The 19,624-nt window shown below is 60.4% G+C and overlaps 2 protein-coding genes across 5 annotated transcripts in view; one reads left to right on the forward strand and one right to left on the reverse strand.

Annotated features, from left to right (window-relative positions):
* Positions 1–4,020: 4,020 nt before the first annotated feature.
* GRAP (GRB2 related adaptor protein) lies at positions 4,021–9,593 on the reverse strand. Its single transcript, XM_086854954.1, has 6 exons — positions 9,442–9,593; positions 9,288–9,385; positions 8,205–8,302; positions 7,093–7,215; positions 5,368–5,536; positions 4,021–4,719 (listed from the first exon to the last, which is right to left on the reverse strand). Exons 2-6 carry the CDS (start codon positions 9,363–9,365, stop codon positions 4,534–4,536), a joined length of 654 nt encoding a protein of 217 aa, XP_086711080.1. The 5' UTR covers positions 9,366–9,385; positions 9,442–9,593; the 3' UTR covers positions 4,021–4,533.
* EPN2 (epsin 2) overlaps positions 9,471–19,624 on the forward strand; it is a 56,377-nt gene continuing 46,223 nt past the window's right edge. Inside the window, exon 1 of one of the 4 annotated variants that reach the window (XM_086854943.1) lies at positions 9,471–9,686. The gene's annotated coding sequence lies outside the window, so the exon portion shown is untranslated. Of the gene's footprint in view, positions 9,687–13,854; positions 13,969–19,624 lie in introns of those variants that run through there. The other 3 variants (XM_086854951.1, XM_086854934.1, XM_086854938.1) reach the window with 3 other exon arrangements.

Genomic DNA, 19,624 nt, shown 5'->3' on the forward strand with positions numbered 1-19,624 from the left:
TTTTAGGTGAAATCCCAGCGCTGCTGGCAGCGATGGGGACAGCAGCTGGGACAGAGGGGAGCACTGAGCCAGCAGCCAGGACCTCTTTGGGTATGACGGGAGATGGCCCAGATGGGCGCTGGGGTGTGGGTGTGCGTGGCGTGGCAGGAGCGTGCTGTGGTTTTCGCCGCCTCAGCCGCTCGCTGCAGGTGTTTTTGTTGTGCCAGGAGATTTACAGACTCTTTCACGGGGTGTGTGCACTAATGATTTATTGCATGTGGGGTAAATGCTGCAGCCCAGCCATGGGGTGCTGGCTCTGCTGCAGGGCTGGCACAGCTCCACGCCTGCAGCATCACCACCTGAGCCTCACCAGGGGTGGTGGCACCTGGGTCCCCCATCTCCCCATCCCGGGGGTTTCTTCACCCCACATGGTGAATTTAACCCCTGGATTGGGTGCAGCCCCTGTTTGCAGGCTTGGGCTGAGCGGGTTGGTCCTCATCATTCCAGCTGGATCCAGCTGGACAGGCAGCACCTGCTGCAGACATGGCCCCCTTCCTGCAGATGGAAGCATTAATTACAAAGTCCTAATTAATCTCCCATTTTTAGCAGAGGGTCTAAAAGTGAGGCAGTGGGGTATGACACTGGGCTCTGCTCCTGCTTCCCACCCGCTCTGAGGTCCCACCAAGTGTTTATTGGTAGAGTTGAGGCCTGGGGCCGGCATTTCAGCTGGAATACAACATCCAGACACGGCCTTGCCCTTCGGAGCGTTTTCCACCCTCCAGCCGCCAAGGATTTGCATGGAGCCGTGCACAACGTGGTGTTTTAGAGAGGGGAAACTGAGGCACAGAGCGCTGATGGCAGCTTTGCTCACGGCTGCTGCAGGACGGAGTCACCGGAGCCTCAGCGCTGACTCTGACCCTGGGGAAAGGCGGCCGGGGTTGGGCTTTTTTGGCATCCTTGGGATGTGCTGAGCACGGCCTGTGGTCTGCCCACAACCCAGCCGTGCTCCCATGGCTTTTTTCCCTTTGTGGAAAGTCCCAAGGTGTCACCACTGGCGTTTGGGACAAACTGGGAGGCTGAGGGTTGCTTTGGTGGAGGTCACCAGGCAGGAGAACCAGGACAGGGCTGCCAGTCCTGTGCAGGGATCACCCGTGCTCGTCCCCGTGCTCCTGCCTGGGCGGGTGCAGCCCATCCATATTTATGCCTGACATTAATTTCCATTCATTTCAATATTTTATGAGCGTAACAATTTAATAAAAAAAAAAAAAAAAGGGGTTCAGCGCTGGTTGAGACATAGAAATAATTGGGTGTTGATGGTCCTGGCGTGCTGCCAGGCAAATCCCAGGAGCTGCTGGTGCTGCCCATGCCCAGGAAATTGCCACAACGGTGCACGAAGCCGGCTGGCCCCGTGGGTGGGGATGGGCAGTGCCTGCCCCAGAGCTCTGCTGCCTCCAGCTGTAGCCCCAGGTCCTGGTGGGGCACTGGAGATCCCCCCGGGGCAGCTGGCACTGGATTTAATGTGGGAATAGATCCAACCTGAGCCGGGCTGGGTGTGGGCAGCAGGAGGTGAGGGGTGGGATGGATCCTGCTGTGTTGGAGCCGAGGGTGGGAATGAGGAGGGGGAAGCAGAAGTGGATTTTCCCGTGGGATCTGCTCCTCGCTTCTCCATCCGGTGTCCTGCCAAGGTCTGCAAACCGTGGCCACGGCAAAGGGTCAAGATCTGCCCGCTGGGAGGGGGCATGAGGAGGGTGAGGGGGTGCAGGGCTGGCCCCCACCCTGCCAAGGGGGGGTCTCAAGATGTCACCTGCCTCTGTCCCCCAGCCCCCGTGGCCTTTGTGGACCCCGAGGAGTGCAGCCGTGTGTGAGGGGCCGCCCTGGGCTGCTCCAGCATCGCCCACCCCGAGCCGGTGGTGGAGCCCTGAGGTGGGGAGGTGCCGGGGAGTGACCCCATCCCCACCGGGCTTTGCTGCACCCCGGGGTTGCTGCCAGGGCTTGGATGTTGGGGGGACCCCAGGGATGGTCTGGGATGGTCTGTGCGTGGCACAGCCCAAAAGTGAAGTCAGGGGGATGTGAGGTCCCGGGGTGCAGCTGAACGTTCCCAAAGTCCATCCTCGCCCCAGGGGAGATCCCAGGGTCTGGCTGCAGAGGGGTAGGGACCGTCCCGGGGTTATCCTGCCCCATCCCATCCCTCCCGGTTCAGCCGCTCCCCCGCAGGGCTGCGGGGTCTGATGGTCGCGGTGACGGTGGCAGAGCTCGTGTCATCCCCGACCTCCATCCTCAGCAGCAGCAGCACCCTGCCCCTCACCACGGACATCTGGGGAAGCTGCTCCTCGTGGGCAGGTTCTGACCGGGGGTTTCGGGGAGCCGGGGGGTTTCGGGGAGACTGGTGGGGCCGGTCGAGCCTGCAAAGCCTCCACTCAGCCCGGTTGGTGTAAGGAAAACCAGCCCTTGGATTATTTTAGGGATGAAAGCGCTGGAAATGCAGACGGGGCGCTCGGTGCAGCCTCTCCCCGCCGCCTCCAGCCCGGTCACACACCGGGGGGCAGAGGGCAGCGCTGCCCGCACATCCCCGGTGCCGGTGCCGGTGTCAGTGTCAGTGCCGGTGGCGGTGCCGGTGTCAGTGCCGGTGCCGGTGTCAGTGTCAGTGTCAGTGCCGGTGCCGGTATTGGTGGCGGTGTCGGTGTCAGTGTCAGTGCCGGTGTCGGTGTCAGTGTCAGTGCCGGTGCCGGTGTCAGTGCCGGTGTCAGTGCCGGTGTCAGTGCCGGTGTCAGTGCCGGTGCCGGTGCCGGTGTCAGTGTCAGTGCCGGTGCCGGTGCCGGTGTCAGTGTCAGTGCCGGTGTCGGTGCCGGTGTCAGTGCCGGTGTCAGTGTCAGTGTCAGTGTCAGTGCCGGTGTCAGTGCCGGTGCCGGTGTCAGTGTCAGTGCCAGTGCCGGTGCCGGTGTCAGTGCCGGTGTCAGTGCCGGTGTCGGTGCCGGTGCCGGTGTCAGTGTCAGTGCCGGTGCCGGTGCCGGTGTCAGTGCCGGTGCCGGTGTCAGTGTCAGTGCCGGTGTCAGTGCCGGTGTCAGTGCCGGTGTCAGTGCCGGTGTCAGTGCCGGTGTCGGTGTCAGTGTCAGTGTCAGTGCCGGTGCCGGTGCCGGTACCGAGCCCCGGCAGTGCCCGCGGAGCCCGCTCGGGGCGGCGCAGTCAGCGCTGGGGAATTGATGTCCCGGCACCGCCGCGGGGCCAGCAGCGTCCCCGGCCGGGCAGACAACAACAAACAGCGAATCTGGGTCAGGGCTCGGCTGGGCTGGGCTGTGCGGAGGTTCGGCCGCACCAGCGGCTGCAGCAGCGGCGGTTCCTTGGCATCCTCCGCCTCCAGAGGGTGGGAAGGGGATGCGCAGCGATCCCGGGGAATGGGGGTCCCGCTTTGGCCCCCTTGTCTCAGGGCCTGTTTAGCCCCTCCCTGGCACTGGCTTGGCTGCGGGTGACAAGGGTGTGACACGGCAGGACAGCTTTCCCCAGGATGGATAATGAATGTTTGCGAAGGGCTTTGCCCGCCCGAGGCGGGAGTCGCTGCTGCGACTTCCTCAGTGTCGGGTGATTAGTAGGGATAGAGCCGAGGAAATGTGCTTGGGAGAGGGAAAAAAGCTGTTTAAGCCTTAAGTTTGAGGTTTTCCTCAGCGTGGAGAAAGGTGGGTTGGGTCCCGAGTAGTTTTCAGGGGGTCCCAAGCGCCCCCGCACCCACCAGGGTGGGGATGCCCCATCCTGGGATCATGGTTTGGGCTGGAAGCTTCCTTTAGGAAGGGCTTTGATTGTGGGGTGGCAAATCCACTGGTGCAGCGAGCTGGGTGTTCTGAGCACTGCATTCCCTGAGCGCATCCCAGAGGGTGCGAGGTGTGGGGGGCATTTGTGGGGACAGAAAACCCCTGGGAGGGGTCTGGGACAGGCATTGGGGTGGGGAAATGGGGGCTGCAGGGAAGCAAAGCCACAGTGAAGCAGCACCTGCCTGAATGGAGGGACGGGACCACCTTGGCAGTGCTGGAAAAGGAGCAGCCACACTCGAAGGCAACGCCCAGACACATTTTACCTGCCCTAAATAAAAAAGAATATAAAAAAGTGCCACAAATCGCAGCTCTGAACAGCACCTGCTGCATGGAATCCCCCTGGATCAGCCTTCCCTGGTACCCTGAGTCCTGGAATTCCTCCGTGGAGTTGTGGATCCTGTTTGTGTCCTGGCTGCCTGCAGCCCTCCCTGGAGCTGGGGCTTTGGAGAGGAGCCGAAGTTTGGGGTATTGGCCTCACCCCCTCTGTTGCTCTCATCCCACTGGATTGTGGCTCTGGAAAAGTTTTTATGGCCGTGGTTGAACACTCCCCACTCCCTCCCTGGGCAGCGGCGCTGCCAGCCCCATCCCTGGGGGTCACGGAGCCCTGGGGAACAGGGGAGCCACAGCTGAGGTTTCACAAGGGCCAGGCACCATCCTGGGGACACTCAGGGGTGAGTGGACACTCAGGACAGGCACGAGGCAGCCCTGGTGAGTGAGGACACCGGCTGAGTGAGGTCACCAGCGGTGATGGTCACTGGCGGACGGGGTGGACGCAGCGCCGGGGGAAGAGCCCAACGCGGCCGTAGATCTTCCCCCACCACCAGCCGGGGTCGGGGCAGTCCAGGACCTCAATGATGTCCCCACGGAGGAAGGACAGCTGGGAGCCCTCCTGGGCAGAGAAATCAAACTGGGCTTGCACAAATCGGGGTCTCTTCACCTGCAGGGAAGCCGAGGGCAGGGGTTGGCAGGAGGAGAGGGGTCCCCATCTGCCAACCCCCAGCGTGGGTGGCACTGCCTGGGCACTCAGGGTGATGGGGACACTGTGCCACCACGGGATGGGGACGAGCCTGGGGATGCCTGCTTAGAAGAGACAGAAGCTAGAAAAGGGAGGAGTGGAGTGCTGGGGACGATCCCAGCTGCAGGGGAACACCCCAGGGCACTAGGCTCCCTGTTCTTGCTGCAAGTACACCCAAGGCGGGTGCCCAGGGGACCCTTGGAGGCAGCTCCTCTCCTTCCCAGGTTCTTCCAGGTGCTGGAGCCTTCCCCATCCCAGCTCCCAAAGTCCAGTTTTGCCACCTCCACAAGGACTGCCCCAGGGCTTTGCTGTTTGGCTGTGCCCCCTGCCCTGGGCATCACCCCTGGCCCCAGGGACAGCGATGTGTGCCCTGCCCTGCCCCGCTGAGCTGCTCCAGGAGCTCTTCCTCCCTGCTGCACTGCCTGTCTCAGGCTGCTGCACCCTCTCCTGCTCCTCACCCCTCGAGCCAAAGGCTAAGGGCCAGCCAGGGATGTCCCTGTCCCCCTCTGCAGGGACACTGAGGGGGCTCACACAGGGGTTTGGGACCCGTGGCCCCATCCATGGTGGTACCTCCTGGGTCTGGTCCTTGTCCCACAGGAAAATCTGCTGCTCTTTGGCAACCGTGGTCATCCTGTAGAAATCCACCAGCTTGTTGAGGGAGTTGAACTTTTCCTCCCAGAGGAAATATTTGCCGTTGCTCTCCCTGAGCACCTTGAAGTGCTGGACGTTCTTCCCGTAGCTGCAGGAGGAGGATGGGGGTCACCCTGGGGACATCCTGGCAGCATCCCCTGAGGTGGGTAAAGCCTGGGGGTGCTGGCAAGGTCGGGGTGAGCCCATGGGTCTCTCTGCACCCTTCCTGCCATGGTGGGGGTGACTGGGGTCATTCCTGGCCCTGCAGTGAGGACCCACAGCTGAGCCCTGCTACACCTCACCCCACGGGCAGCCAGAGCTGGGTGCAGGCCCTGGCACGGCGGGGCTCGGGGGTGGCAGCGTGCCAGCCACGTGGAGGGCAGGTGGCTTTGTCCAGGGCCACATCTGAGGGAGGCGTGGTGAGACTGCGGGTCTCCACACGCCAGGAGGCTGCAGAGGCTGGGATTGTGCTCCTGGGGACCCCCGCGCTGCAGGAGGATGGGGCAGGCAGGATTTCCCTTGCTGTCACCCCACAGGGTGTGCCTGGGGTGAGAGGTTGGGGTGCCCACAGTGCCCAGAGGCAGGGGCAGGACCCGGCCGCGCTGCTGGTGACGCACGGCAGAGCGCGGCTCCCTTTCATTAGCGGCAAGAAGCTCCCGAAACGTTCAATTAGGGATTAAAAGGGTGAGAAAGTGCCTGCCTGGCCTGGGGCCGCCCCCTGCTCCCCTGGCCGGGGCACGGAAGGGGTGAGATACCCGGGGACAGGCTCTACCCGATGTACAGCCAGTGCTGAACTCCCGGGGATGCTGCAGCTCTTCATCCCTGGGGATGCTCCAGCCCTTCATCCCCGGGGATGCTCCAGCCCTTCATCCCCGGGGATGCTCCAACCCTTCATCCCTGGGGATGCTCCAACCCTTCATCCCCGGGGATGCTCCAACCCTTCATCCCTGGGGATGCTCCAACCCTTCATCCCCGGGGATGCTCCAGCCCTTCATCCCTGTGGATCCTCCAGCCCTTCATCCCTGGGGATGCTCCAGCCCTTCATCCCTGGGGATGCTCCAGCCCTTCATCCCCGGGGATGCTGCAGCCCTTCATCCCTGGGGATGCTCCAGCCCTTCATCCCTGTGGATCCTCCAGCCCTTCATCCCCGGGGATGCTCCAGCCCTTCATCCCCGGGGATGCTCCAGCCCTTCATCCCCGGGGATGCTCCAGCCCTTCATCCCTGTGGATCCTCCAGCCCTTCATCCCTGGGGATGCTCCAGCCCTTCATCCCCGGGGATGCTCCAGCCCTTCATCCCCGGGGATGCTCCAGCCCTTCATCCCTGGGGATGCTCCGGGCTCTGTTCCCGTGTCCCCGGGCTGTGCGTGCAGCTCGGCCCCAGCCCCATCATCACCCACAGGGTTGTGTTTAGGGGTGTCCCTGCGAGGGACCCCAAGCGAGGCAGCGGTGCGGGGAGCAGAAGCAGCGGGGATGGAGGCGAGGAAGGAGGGGAAGGTCTGTGCGAGGCTGTGCTGGATGTGTTTGGGACACGGCTCCGAGGTGGCCAGGACAGGGCAGGGTGCTCAGCCCTTGCCCAGCACACACGAGGAGGGCCCAATGTCTCGGTTCCCAAAGCGGGGGCTTGCGGGGACCCCTTCCCCTCCTCCTGTCCCAAAGGCACTCACTTGACGGAGAGGGAGAACTCTCCCGGGGCGCTCTCTCTGTCGCGGATCAGGAAGGCTCCCAGGTGATCGCACTGGAGCAGCCGCTCCTCTGCCAGGTGCCGGGAGATCCTGCCCGCGTACCACCTGCGGGGGACACCGGGCTGAGCCACTCGGGCACCCCCGGCGTCACCCCGGCACCCTGCGGGGTGGAGGCACCGAGATTCCCGGTGCCGCCGGGAGCGGGGCCTCCATCGGGCTCCTCACAGGGCTGGGACCCTCCCCCGGCCGTTCCTCCCTTCCTTTCCCCCTCCTGGTTCATCCCGCTGTTTTCGGGGGGCACCGCAGGGTGCTGCGGGCGCTCTGCCCCCTCCGAGCGGGGCGAGCGTCACCGACAGCCGCGACCGCATCCTGTCACCGGGGCTGTCACCTCGGGCCTCGCTCCGCCGCCTGTCCCCTCCCCTGGCCCCTCCAGGTGGAGAGCAGAAAAGCCTCGGTGCCAGCACAAACCCCTCCTGCCCGAGGGAGTCCCAGGAGCGGAGTCCCCGCGTCCCACCCCTGCCGAGGCTGGGCCGGGGTATTTCAGCTCCGTGCGCCGGGAAGATTCTCTGCTACCGTAAAAACTGCCCGGTGAATGATCAGCCACGGAGTTTAGCACAGAGCCAGCCCTCCAGGTGCTGCATGGAAGAGGTTTTGTCTCGCCCATCCCGGTTGTTATCCCAAGCTGGAGAAGCAGTGGGATGCGCCCCGGGCTGCCCCGAGCCCACGCGTTCGCTCTGGCATTTAAATGTGATTTACCAGGGGCTAAGGATACATAAAACACAGGTTCAATCAGGGATGGATTAGGCTGGGCTTTAATAGCGCGGTAATAGGATTGTGTTTAATGCAGTCGTAATCCCGTAACGCTTTGTTACTCCCCAATTATCATTTATTTAGAGGCAGCTCGGTGTGAGGGTCGGATTTTTGGGGGTACATGGGTGTGCTGCTGTCCCCTCGGGCTGTGGTGGCACCGGCAAACTCAGCCGGCAGGCAGACCCCATCTCTGTGACTCAGTTTCCCCACGTGTGGGACTACCCTGGCTCGCGGCAGAGCTTTGGGAATTGGGATTGTTGCCTGGCTGGTGGGATGGGACTTACGGGTGTGGCTTGACCTTGATGTAGTTTTTGGGGACAAAGCCCTCGCAGCCGAACAGCTCAGCCTTGTACCAGTTCTGGTCATCTTCCATGTTGAGGATCTGAGGTGGGAGAGGAGCAGGGAGGTGTCAGCCTGGCTGCCATTCCCCTGGGAGAGGGGCTGAGTGGGACCCCATTGCTGCCCCAGACCCCACAACACCCACCAAGCATCCCCTGGGGGAAAAGGGGGGCTCTGACAGTTCCCACACACTCTGGGGATTTTGGGGTCACAGAGCCTGGTGTTGTCCTAAACCCCTGCCCGGGGAAGAGGGTGAAATCTGTCCCTGGAGCAGCCAGGCCACCCGGGGATGGTGGCAGTGGGTGCTGACACCGCTTCCGTGTGACAACATTTTCCAGCCTCCCACGCAGGGGCCCGGGGCCGGCACAGCTGTGAAAACAGGATCCGTAAACCCCGGGTCAGGGCACGGGGAAAACACGCCGAGGGGCAGGGATGGCATGGAGGCTTTGGGGCTCTGGGTTCCCAACCCTAACCCTACCCCTAACCCTCCCCGAGGGGCTCCAGGGTGCCAGGGGTGCGGGAGGAGCGCGAGAGGGATGAGCAGATGGGCAGGGAGGGGTGTCCTCAGGCCCATCGCAGGGCTGCTGTCTCCCAGCCGTGTTCTGAGCCCTCCTGGAGGTTTTTTTGGGATTCCCAGGTGCCATCTAAGAGCCCACCCCAACGGCAGTGCCTGAGTGGGTGGGTGGGCGCCTGTTCCCTGCTGCTGCATCCCTGTGACCTCCAGTGCTTCCCAGACAGGGAAAACGTGTCCCAGCCCCGAGGGGCTGCCACAGAGCACAGCTGGTGGCACTTGGTAGCCAGGGAGGCCACATGCCATGTCCCAGCTGCGGGAGTCCATCCCTGGCGGCACAGGCGAGCAGGGAATGCTACTCCACCCTCCCAAATCCTCGAGGCTGGCTCCTTATACCCCACAGAAAGCCCCAGAAGCGTTAAAATCAGGGACAAAGAAAGCACCGGTGTCACCGTGTGCCCACTCTGTCCTCTCCAAAAGCAACAGCACCCAACCCCACCCCTGGTCCCCCCTGTACCTTCAGGGTGTCCCCTTTCTGGAAGGGCAGCTCATCCTGCTCCGTCGCCTGGAAGCTGTACAGGGCCACCGCCTCCATGGCTCTGGGGGCTCTGGGGGCTGTCCCGGGGCTGTCCCGGGGCTGTCCCGGGGCTGTCCCGGGGCTGTCCCGGGGCTGTCCCGGGGCTGTCCCGGGGCTGTCCCGGGGCTGTCCCGGGGCTGTCGCGGGGCTCTGCGCAGCCGGTGCGGCGGTGGAGGGCAGGAAACCGCGCTGATGTCAGCGCTGCCGGGGCAGAGCGCGGGGCCTGCCGCGGCCACAGCTGCCCAGATGTGCGGCGGGGGCGGGGGGAGCCAGCCCCAGCCGGCTGCCAGGGCATCCATGTGCCAAAGGATGGCAGAAGGATTCGGCGTTTCCTCCGCGGTGAGTGGCGGGCAGCGGGGTCGGGATGGGAACGGGACGGAGAAGGGCTGGGCACGGGTTGAGGATCTGGGGAAGATCTGCTTGGAGATTTTGGAGAGCACAGGCAGCGCTGGTGGGGGAGTCTCTGGTTGAGCTGCCAAGAGGGGGCTTGGTGGGAATGGCTGTTCCAGAAGCAAGAAAATCGCGGCGGGTGGGAACGGCGGAGGCGGAGGGAGGTGGGTGGATGCGCACACCTGGTTTCTTTGGAATTCAGAGCGAGAACTCCGTGGCTCAGCTCTGAACAGCGAGCTTTCAGCACAACTGATAGTGCCTCTTTGGGCTGTGGCCCCTTGCGGGGGTTGATTTTTTTTTCCAGTTTTCTTCTGCAGGGCTTAGGGAATAATAATAATAATAATAAAAAAATAAATAAAAAAATCCCTTTTAGACTAAAACTGAGCACTAAAACTTCCCGCTGCTCCCGTGGGCGTCAGGCACTGAGTCTGCAGGGCTCGCTGCTGGGGAGCATTCCCAGCGGGAAGGTCTCCGGAGCTGTTCAGCCTTCCTGTGTGTGGGCTGGGGCATGGAGCGCATGGAAAATCCGCCAGACACTGCCTCGCTTTGCTGCGAGGAATTAAAGCAGGGACAGCTGCAGCGCAGTCCCTGCCCGTGGATTTGGGCATTTTCCAGCGAGGAGCAGGATGCTGCTGCCATCTGCCCGGGGTGGGATGAGCCACGGCGCTTGTAGGGCCACTGTGGGGACATGGGCTCGGCGATTCGCCTCTCCCAAACCTTGTTCCCACTTCCCAAATGCTTCTAAAAAGCAAATGCCCCGTAACACCCCACTGAGGCCACTTCCAGTGCCCGTGGGAAGCGGAGAGGGAGGTGCTGGGTGTCCAGAGAGGCACAATCCCCACTGCTTATCCTGGGATAAGCATTGGGATAACCTCTGCTGGTCCCAGGGGACACGGAGAAGGCCAGGAGGGTCAGGGAGGCCGTGGGAAGAGGCTCCGATGTGCTCGGCTGTCACACGGAGGATGGGATTCAGCAAATCCCCGCGTCCTGGAGAGACCCAGGGAATGGGAATGCAGCAGGAAATCATCTTGGGATGAGCTCCCTCTGCCCCTCAGCAGCCTTGGGGAGGATGGAGCTGGCTGTTCCCTGGGGAAAGCAGCCCAGCAGAGCCGCTGTTCCACCACCGCTGCGGCCAAGGGCCTGATCCTGTCCCTGCTCCAGCAGACACTGTGACATTGTCACAGAGGCTGCTCCAGGCCATCCCACACGAGAACAGCAGGGCAGGGAGGTGTCAGGGCACTGGAAGGGGTTGCTGTGGGAGAAAGCTGCAGCCCAGGTTATTGGGGTGACAACCAGCTGTGCCAGGGGGGACACCGGGAGCAGTTCTGGGGTTTGGCTTCCTGGGGCAGCAGGGAGGATTTGGGGGCACCTTGGGGTGTCCGGGCTGGAGCCACACGTGGTGCCAGAGTGCCTGGGAGGGGGCACAGGACAGTGGGGTCACAGAGGGTCCCCGGGCCGGGTGCGGCGGCCAGGCTCAGGACCGGAGCAGGATGGGATCCTGCCAGCAGATGGCAGCAGTGCCCCAAGGGACAGCGGGGACATTGGGGACACCGCGGACACTGGGACAGCGGGGACATTGGGGACACCGCGGACACTGGGACAGCGGGGACATTGGGGACACCGGGGACCTGCCCCTCCACTGCGGCTCTAATGAAGCAGGCAGCCCCTCTGACATCTCTGTCACCTCCTCCATCAAACCCCTTCCCTCGCTCCACTGGGGGTGACAGCAGCACCTGCACCCCAGGAGAGGCCGGGCTGGTCCCCGAGCAGTGTGTGACCCCCCAGGAGCCGAACCCTGCAGCGTCCGGAGGGTCCCCGGGTGCCCCATCCCACTGTGCCAGCCGTGAGCAGGGGGGGATCCTGGGGGAATCCTGGGGGGATCCTGGGGGGGATCCTGGGGAATCCTGGGGAATCCTGGGGGGATCCTGGGGGGATCCTGGGGAATCCTGGTGGGATCCTGGGGGGATCCTGGGGGAATCCTGGGGAATCCTGGGGGGATCCTGGGGAATCCTGGGGGAATCCTGGGGAGATCCTGGGGGGATCCTGGGGGGATCCTGGGGAATCCTGGGGGGATCCTGGGGGAATCCTGGGGGGATCCTGGAGGGATCCTGGGGGAATCCTGGGGAATCCTGGGGGGATCCTGGGGAATCCTGGGGGGATCCTGGGGGGATCCTGGGGGAATCCTGGGGGGATCCTGGGGGGATCCTGGGGGATCTGTCCCCTCAGCCCTGTGCCCTGCACGTCCCCAGTGCCACACGGTTGCTGTTGGGTGTCAAAGCTCGAGCTTTGGAGTTCAGCTCAGCCTGCAAGGCGATCCCAAGGGATCCCACGGATCACCCGAGGGCTCGGAGCAGAGCATGGGAGCCCACCCTGCCCTGGCTTTGGCCACCAGCCCACGCTGCCCCTCCCTGCGAGCAGGGGAGTTCCATGACCCCGGGACAGGTAGAGGAAGGTGCCAGGGGCTCCAGCATTGCCCTTTCCCAGCCACAGGGTTATTCCAGGCCTTGGGAGCTGCCTGGAGCTCCTGCTGACTCCCGGCTTGCCCAATCTGCCCAGCCCTGTTTCATCAACATCCTGTGTTTACCTGGCTGCAAAATCCCCACGAGGGAGGGAGGAAGAGGAGGGAGGGGAGCTTCTTCCCCTTCCTCTGCAGCCTGGGGAGCTTTGGACACTGCTCCGGGCTCCTCTGCGGCCCCTTGAGGACCTCAGTGACCCTTCGCTCTGCCCATGGGAGGGGAGGGGGTGTCTCAAGCCTGGCTTTGCCCCCCGAGGGGCTTTGAGCTGGGCCTGGCTGGTGCAGGGCTGGGCAAGGCGAGCTGGCTCTGTGCAGAGCCAGGGCTTTGCTCCCAGGGATGGCACTGGGAGCTGGGAATGCAGCACAGCCGGGATCCAGGCTCCTGCCTGGGATGGGGATGTGGATCAATCCTGCAGGATCCAGGCTCCTGCCTGGGATGGGGATGTGGATCAATCCTGCAGGATCCAGGCTCTAGCTGGGATGGGGATGTGGATCAATCCTGCAGGATCCAGGCTCCTGCCTGGGATGGGGATGTGGATCAATCCTGCAGGATCCAGGCTCCTGCCTGGGATGGGGATGTGGATCAATCCTGCAGGATCCAGGCTCTAGCTGGGATGGGGATGTGGATCAATCCTGCAGGATCCAGGCTCTAGCTGGGATGGGGATCCAGATGCCTCTGGAGGAAGCAGGAGCCCACTGAGGCCCTGCACAGGGAGGAGGTGACATCCTGGGCTAGAAAAGGCCATGTCAGGACCCCCAGACGGGATCTGAGCCTCAGCACTTTCCCCCACAGCAGAGGCCGTGTCAGTGACTCCTGAGTGCCGGATCTTGCGTGTAACCCAACTTCTCAGCCCACACTGAGGAACTTGTGTCCCTGTTTACAATTTACACCCTGGTGAAGCTGAGGACAGAGGATCAGACCCCTCTGGACCTCACAGCACCTGCAGGAAAACATTTCCAGGAGGAGCAGAACCTGGGTCCAGTGTGGCCGTGAAAGGCTCCTCAAGGTGCTGGTGGTCTCCAGACGTGGAGCTGCATCTCCTCAGGGTCAGCATGGGAGGCTGGGGCTGGTGCTGGGGTTTTTGGGCTGGTAAATCAGAGCAGGCCCTGCTTGCTGGTGGTGTAGGTGGGTTGGGAAGTGGGACTGTGCTCTCATGGGAGAAGCCTGAGGGCAAGGAGCTGGTGGGGGGACCTCACTTTCTGCTTTTGGTCCCAAAAATGGATCTGGAAAAGGACTAGAAGACATGAAACCTCATGTGTGGAGTTCAACCCCAAACCTACAAGAAAGGATCACTGATGGGGTCATCCCCTTGGAGAGGGATCCAGCCTTGGATGGGGCTGGGATTGGCCTCCTGGGAAAGGGCCAAACACAGTTTTGGTGAGGAGGGAGAGCCCAGACAGAGCAGTCTCAGGGGAACAAACAGTGGGGGCCTCCTGGGAGTTCCCAGGACTCTGTTTTGGGCTGCAGGATGAGGTCACTGTCAGTGGCTGGCATGGGGGCTCAGGCCAGGATCGTTTACAGAGGTGTGAACCATTAACGAATTAATCATCAGGGCCAGCATAGCTGGAAGTTATTTGCCTCCCTGGGCCCTATAAAAGGATGTGGAGGGCATTTCTTGGGTTTGGGCCGCTGAGGAGGGAGTGTTCTGCCTTGTGGCTGTGCCTTGGATCTACTCCTGAGATCCTGCTGCTCCCTGGGATGCACCAAGAGAAGAGGTGAGCTGTCCTTCTGTATGGTGGCTGCTCCTTCCCTGTCACCAGGAGAGGCTGGAGCTGTCCAGATCCACCTGGAGCAGGCACTCGGTGCCCAGCTGGCAGCAGGTCTCGTGTGCTCCATGGCTGTGGTGTCCTGGGGCCTCACTGTGGTCACCAACACACCTGGGGGTAACTCTGGGACCTGCTGGGTGCCCTCATGCGGGTCAGGCTCTGCTTTAAGCTGTGGGAGGAATGTTTTCTGCTGAATCCTGCTGTGGAAATGTCTGATGGCCACTCCTGGGATGAGCAGCTGCGTCTGGCCTCTAATCTTCATCCTTGGCTGTGGAGAGGGCGAGGTCCCCGTGCTAAAGTTTCCTAGGTAGGCTGGTGCTGCAGCATGGATGGGAGTGGGGAATGCTCTGCCAGCTCTGGAGGGTCCTCAGAAGCCATTCCCAGACCCCTGAAGCTGGAAAACACCCCCGTGCTGCGTTCTGTCAGCACAGGGGGTCACGGCACCGCCGTGATTCGCACGGGACACAAATGAAAAGGGTCCCTTTAACGGGAAGTTCCAAAGCAGGCGGGCAGGAGGTGTGGGGTTTGGGTGTGGAGGCTGTTTGCTGTCTGTGTTTGCCATGGGGGGAGGCTCCTCAGCCTCGGCTGGTGGAGTAACCACCCATGGGCAGGGGAGCTCCGAGGCTCCCCCAGGGCTTGTTTGAGGGGAGCCGGGAATTTGGTCACATCCAGGCACAGCCTGGGGCCTGAACGGAGTCCAAGAATCTCCCCCTCAACAGGAGCATCTGTTATTTTTCTAGGAATTAAAAAGAAAACCCCACCCCAGCAGCCTGTGCCGCGTGCGTAGGTGAGGGGACCGTGCTGTCACCGCCGTGAGTCACCCGGGGGGAGCTGCGATTCCCGGGAGCGAAAAAATAAACGTGGGGAGAAATTGTGAATGATGGGTGACTGAGCTCTCCACAGGGCTAGTCAAATTTCTGTTCCTCCTTAGGGCTGGCTGGTTAACAAAGAAGTTATTAATAACCAATTAAGCCACAGCTCACGTCACGCCTTCCTCTGGAAGTGTGGCAAGAGCGGCCCTGGTTCCTCCTTCGGCTCTGAATCCACCCTGCTGCCTTGGGGGGGCTTTGGGGAGGTGTCCCCTCCTTGCAGGGCTGCTGGAGGGGAGGACATGCCCAGGTGACAGCTCCCAGGGCTGTGGGGGACATGTCCAGGTGACATCTCCCAGGGCTGTGGGGGACATGTCCAGGTGACATCTCTCAGGGCTGTGGTGACCTGAGGCTGAGGTGTTTTGGCTGAGCTGCTGGTGGGAGAAGGAACCGTGCGTGGCAGGAGTTTGGGCAGTGCCAGGGCAGATGGTGACAGCCGTGGGGACACGGAGGGAGGAGGAGGAAGAGGAGGTTCCCTCGCTGGGGATGTGCACGGTGCCACATCCCGGGCAGCGCAGGAGGCGGAGGGGCCGCTGGAGCGGAGCTCCGGATGCGCCACGAAAGGCCAGAGAGAATCCGGGCACTGTGCTCCTCCTGAAGCCTCCATTCAGGGCCCAGACGGGCAGGACAAGAGGGAGGAAGCGGAGGGGAGATGGAGCACTGAAGGGCTCTGTGTGTGTGGCCGGACGGATGCAGGTGCAGCTGCGGATCCCTGGATGCTCCACGCTGCCCTTTCCTGCACTCCGGAGTCCCCCCAGAGTCCCCAGCCCCGCTGTCACTCTGATTTATTCCACACTCTCCACTGCTGCCTTTTCTTCCTTTAGGTCTGTGTGGATTCTCTGAAGTCTCATGCAGGGTTGGGCTGTCCCTCATTGCTCTGACCTCTCTCCTCAGCTGAGTATCTGCAGGAAATGTTTGCTAATTAAATAGCTGTGAAAACTCTGCCCAGCCTGTCATCAGCTGGGGCTGAAATGAGACTCAGAGGATACACGGGAGAATCCACACACGTGGCCTTGCCTGTCCCTGTGTTTCCTGTATCCACTTGGAAAACCAAGCTGAATAAAGCTGCAGTCTGGTGGCAGAGCCCTGTCAGGGCTCTTGTACTGAGTGGAGATTTTTCACCTGTGCAAGGCAAGAGGAAAAACCGAGTGCAGATTTTTTTATTTTTTAGGAAGCCACAATAAAAGTGATGAATTCCTCCCAGGGGCTGTGTTGGGTTGTGATTTCTGACACAGCTGTGGCAATCCAGGGTAATTTCAGTGAATTTCACTCCAGATATCTGTGTGTAAATGAGAGCAGGATCTGGCCTGTGTTAGAGGAACACTGCCCAGGGGTTTGCTCCAAGATGTGTGCTCTCGCTTTCTGCTCCCTTAGCAAATGCAGCACTCCTAGGAGGGCAATTCTGCATCTTAAATAGAAAGCCAAGGCACTGCTTTCTCTTGAAGTATTCCTGTAGAGCTGGAAACAGCATTTGCTTCAAAGGAAGAATTTGAGATCCCCAGGAAAATGGGGACCTGAGCCCCCTCCCTGTGAAGCTGATGGCAAAGGAACAGCGTTGCTCTGACAGGGCTGATGATGTCAGGCACTAACATTAGCACAGGTAATAAAAACCCTCCCCATGTAGGTGTGTTTGGCACAAGATGCAGCAGCAAGCAAAAGCATTTGGCAAAATCCTGTAAAATATTTGTTTCTACACCGTGTTCCTTCCAGCATCTGAAATGCAGATTCGTCATCTTCCTTCCTCCCCTCTCTTCCTCCCTCAGGCTGAAAGAGGAACTGGGTTTGGGTTTTGCTGGGTTTTGGGCTTTGCTCTGGGGGGCTGGTGGTCACTACAGGCTGAGCAGCTGGTGGAGCTGCTGATGAGGGGGCAGCAGGGCACGGTGGTGTGTTACCTTTGCCGTTTTAATGTTACACAGTGATGTCCTGCTGTGCTGCAGAAACTGGGATTTCAGAGCCATTTCACGTCAGGGGGGTTTAGGTGTTGGTTATGAGGAAAAGGTTCTTCCCCAGAGGTGCTGGCACTGCCCAGGCTCCCCAGGGAATGGTCACAGCCCCGAGGCTGCCAGAGCTCCAGGAGTGTTTGGACAATGCTCTCAGGGACTGTTGTGGGATTGCTGGGGTGTCTGTGCAGGGCCAGGAGTTGGATCAATGATCCTTGTGTGTCCCAGCTCGACATACTCCATGACTGAGCCTCTGGCATTGCCTGGGAGCTGGAGGCACCACAGGGCACAGGATGCCTTGGAAGGGCTCAGAGGAGCATTAGGGGCAAGAATTTGATCGTGGGCAAGCTCCAGCTCCAAGTGGAGGGGACAATGTGGAGGGCCAGGTGGCTGGAGGAGCTCAGGAAACCTCTGGAGCAACAGGAACATTCTGGACTGGGTGCAAAGGACTGGAATCTCTTGTGGGAGACACTCAAAAACAACTTGAGCAGGGGCTCCAGACCCTCTCCAGGGTGGGCACCTGTGTCTTCTCCCTCTGGAAACCAGGTTAGCACAAATCCTATATCCCAACCTGATACCTGCTTGCTGCTCCCTCAGCTGGGATCAGGAATGCAGCCTCCAGTGGTTTGCAGCTGTGCTGTTCTTGGCTCCCCGGGGCAGAGACAGTTCAGTAAATCATTTTAGCATATGTTTAAATCTCCCTGAGCACCCCTGGGTGCCGAAGGCTTAGGGAAAGTGCCAAGTGTCTGCAAGGCTCAGGGGAGGCTTTAGGCTTGAGGGTGGAACACGTGCCAGTCCATGGGGAGTCTGGGGAAAGGAGCTCCACAGGGATGGAGCTTTTGGGAGAAACCCAGGAGGGCTGGGGAAAACAGCACGTGGCTGCTGCTCTCGGCCTCTGCTCTGCAGGATGATAAACATGAAGGTCTGGAGCCAATGTGTGGGAAGATAAGAACATCCATCCTGCTTAAAACCAGGTGTCCAGTCCAAAATCTGAGCACTGGCAGTGTTTATAGCAAATGTTTGAGGATAATGGGAAGATATAACTGGAGGGGGACTTTTCACAGGGGTGTGTGGTGATAGGATAAGGGGGAATGGCCTTAAGCTGCAGGAGGGCAGGGTTAGATTAGATATTAGGGGGAAATTCTTCCCTGTGAGGGTGGGGAGGCCCTGGCACAGGTTGTCCAGAGAAGCTGTGGCTGCCCCTCGATCCCTGGGAGTGTCCAAGGCCAGGCTGGACAGGGCTTGGAGCAACCTGGGATAGTGGAAAGTGTCCCTGCCCATGGCAGGGGGTTTGGGCTGGATGATCTTTAAGGTCCCTTCCCACCCAAACCATGATGATCCTCACTGATAAGTGAGTGAGCAGACAGAATTGCACACCGTGTTCTCCTTGGATTCAGGAATTCTGGGCACCTCCCAAACTGGAGCTGTGTCTGCAAGATGCATCTTGAAAGAGGCACTGGTTGAGTGACAGCATCTCCAGTTCCCTGCCTCCCCCCAGGCTCTGATCTCAGAGCAAAACAAGAGGTCCTGCCCTGCCTGGAGGGAAAACATCGGAGTCTCACGTTTCTCTCTCCAGGGCAAGCTGGAAAAGCTGATGCAGACACTCTGGAAGGTGCCTGTAATGAGGAACAAGGCACAGGGTGCTGTGTGGAAGTGCCTGTCAGTTTGCATTTGAGGGTCAGTCGGTGGCTTTGTGGAGGAAATGGCCTGCACAGCCCAGCCCTTCCTCCCCGAGTGCTGGAGATCCTGCTGAGCACAAAGAACTCCTCAGCTGAGCTGTGCAGGTGCCACAAACCCTTCTTCCAGCCCACTGCTGACACATGTGGGGTTTTCATGACATCAGGCATTTTGGGCTTCTTTAGTTTTCACCCCTCCTGGATTGGATTATTCAGCTGATGTTTCACCAAAGGCCACTCTCAGTACTGCTAGAATCTCTTGTGGTTTTGTGTGGTTTGCACCCCATGCCCCTCCCAAAATGCTCTTGAGGGACAGAGGAAACTTGCTGTCTGTAGCAACTCGCTCTGCAGTTATTTTGATTGAGGTTATTGTGGTTTGTGCCCCAGAAAAAATGGGGCTGTGCACAGCCAGTTCCCAGCAGCGCTGGTGCTTGCCTGTCACCTTCTCCTATCAGAGATGTTTGATTTCTAAAAATCACAAGGCAACAGACCCCTTTGACTTCCTCTCGTGTTCACAGGGTCAGGGAGCAGTCCTGTATTTCTCCATCTCAGTCCATAAGAATGTGGAAGCTCGTAGGAGTATTAATTACAGCCAATTATAACCTGCTTGACTGGCTAAGGTGCTCAAATGGCTCCTGAGACTTGCTGTTGTTGAGGAGGGACATTTTCCTTCCACCAAGTTTTCGAGGTGCCCAGAGCAGGGCTGATCCATGGAGCAGCTTGGCTGGATAGTGATAGGATTGAACACGTTCTGGAGGAATTCTTGCCTGCAGTGCTGTGAAGTTTGTTTGCTTTGTGGAGCCCCGATGGCTTGTCATGAATCTCTTCCAGCCCAGCTGGTGAATTTTTTTAATCTGCTTGTTTATTACACAGGGACCGTGTATTTACAGCTCTGCAGCGTTGTTTAGGGTTTTTTACAGAGTGAAAGCTTCTGGGAAGCCCCATTGAGGATGAGATGGGGCAGCAGGGACAGGTTTGGAGTCACAACCGTGCATGCAGATATGAAAGTTTCAACTGGCTCTGTGAGCCTGGGAATGGAGGAAGTTACTTGCAAGAGTGGGAATCAGAAACCCAGAAATTGGGCCAACTAATTAAGTGACTGGCTGGGTGCTGTGCAAAC

This window comes from Cyanistes caeruleus, chromosome 17 (genome assembly GCF_971803275.1).
Source record: "Cyanistes caeruleus chromosome 17, bCyaCae1.hap1.1, whole genome shotgun sequence".
Classification (NCBI taxonomy): Eukaryota; Metazoa; Chordata; class Aves; order Passeriformes; family Paridae; genus Cyanistes; species Cyanistes caeruleus.

Excerpts from the sequence above, each read along its gene's own strand:
- GRAP (XM_086854954.1), bottom strand. The coding sequence starts at position 9,365 with ATGGAGGCGGTGGCCCTGTACAGCTTCCAGGCGACGGAGCAGGATGAG. Across the intron at positions 7,216-8,204 it reads ATCAAGGTCAAGCCACACCC|GTGGTACGCGGGCAGGATCT; the intron begins GTAAGTCCCATC and ends TGTCCCCCGCAG. Across the intron at positions 4,720-5,367 it reads ACAAGGACCAGACCCAGGAG|GTGAAGAGACCCCGATTTGT; the intron begins GTACCACCATGG and ends GCTTCCCTGCAG.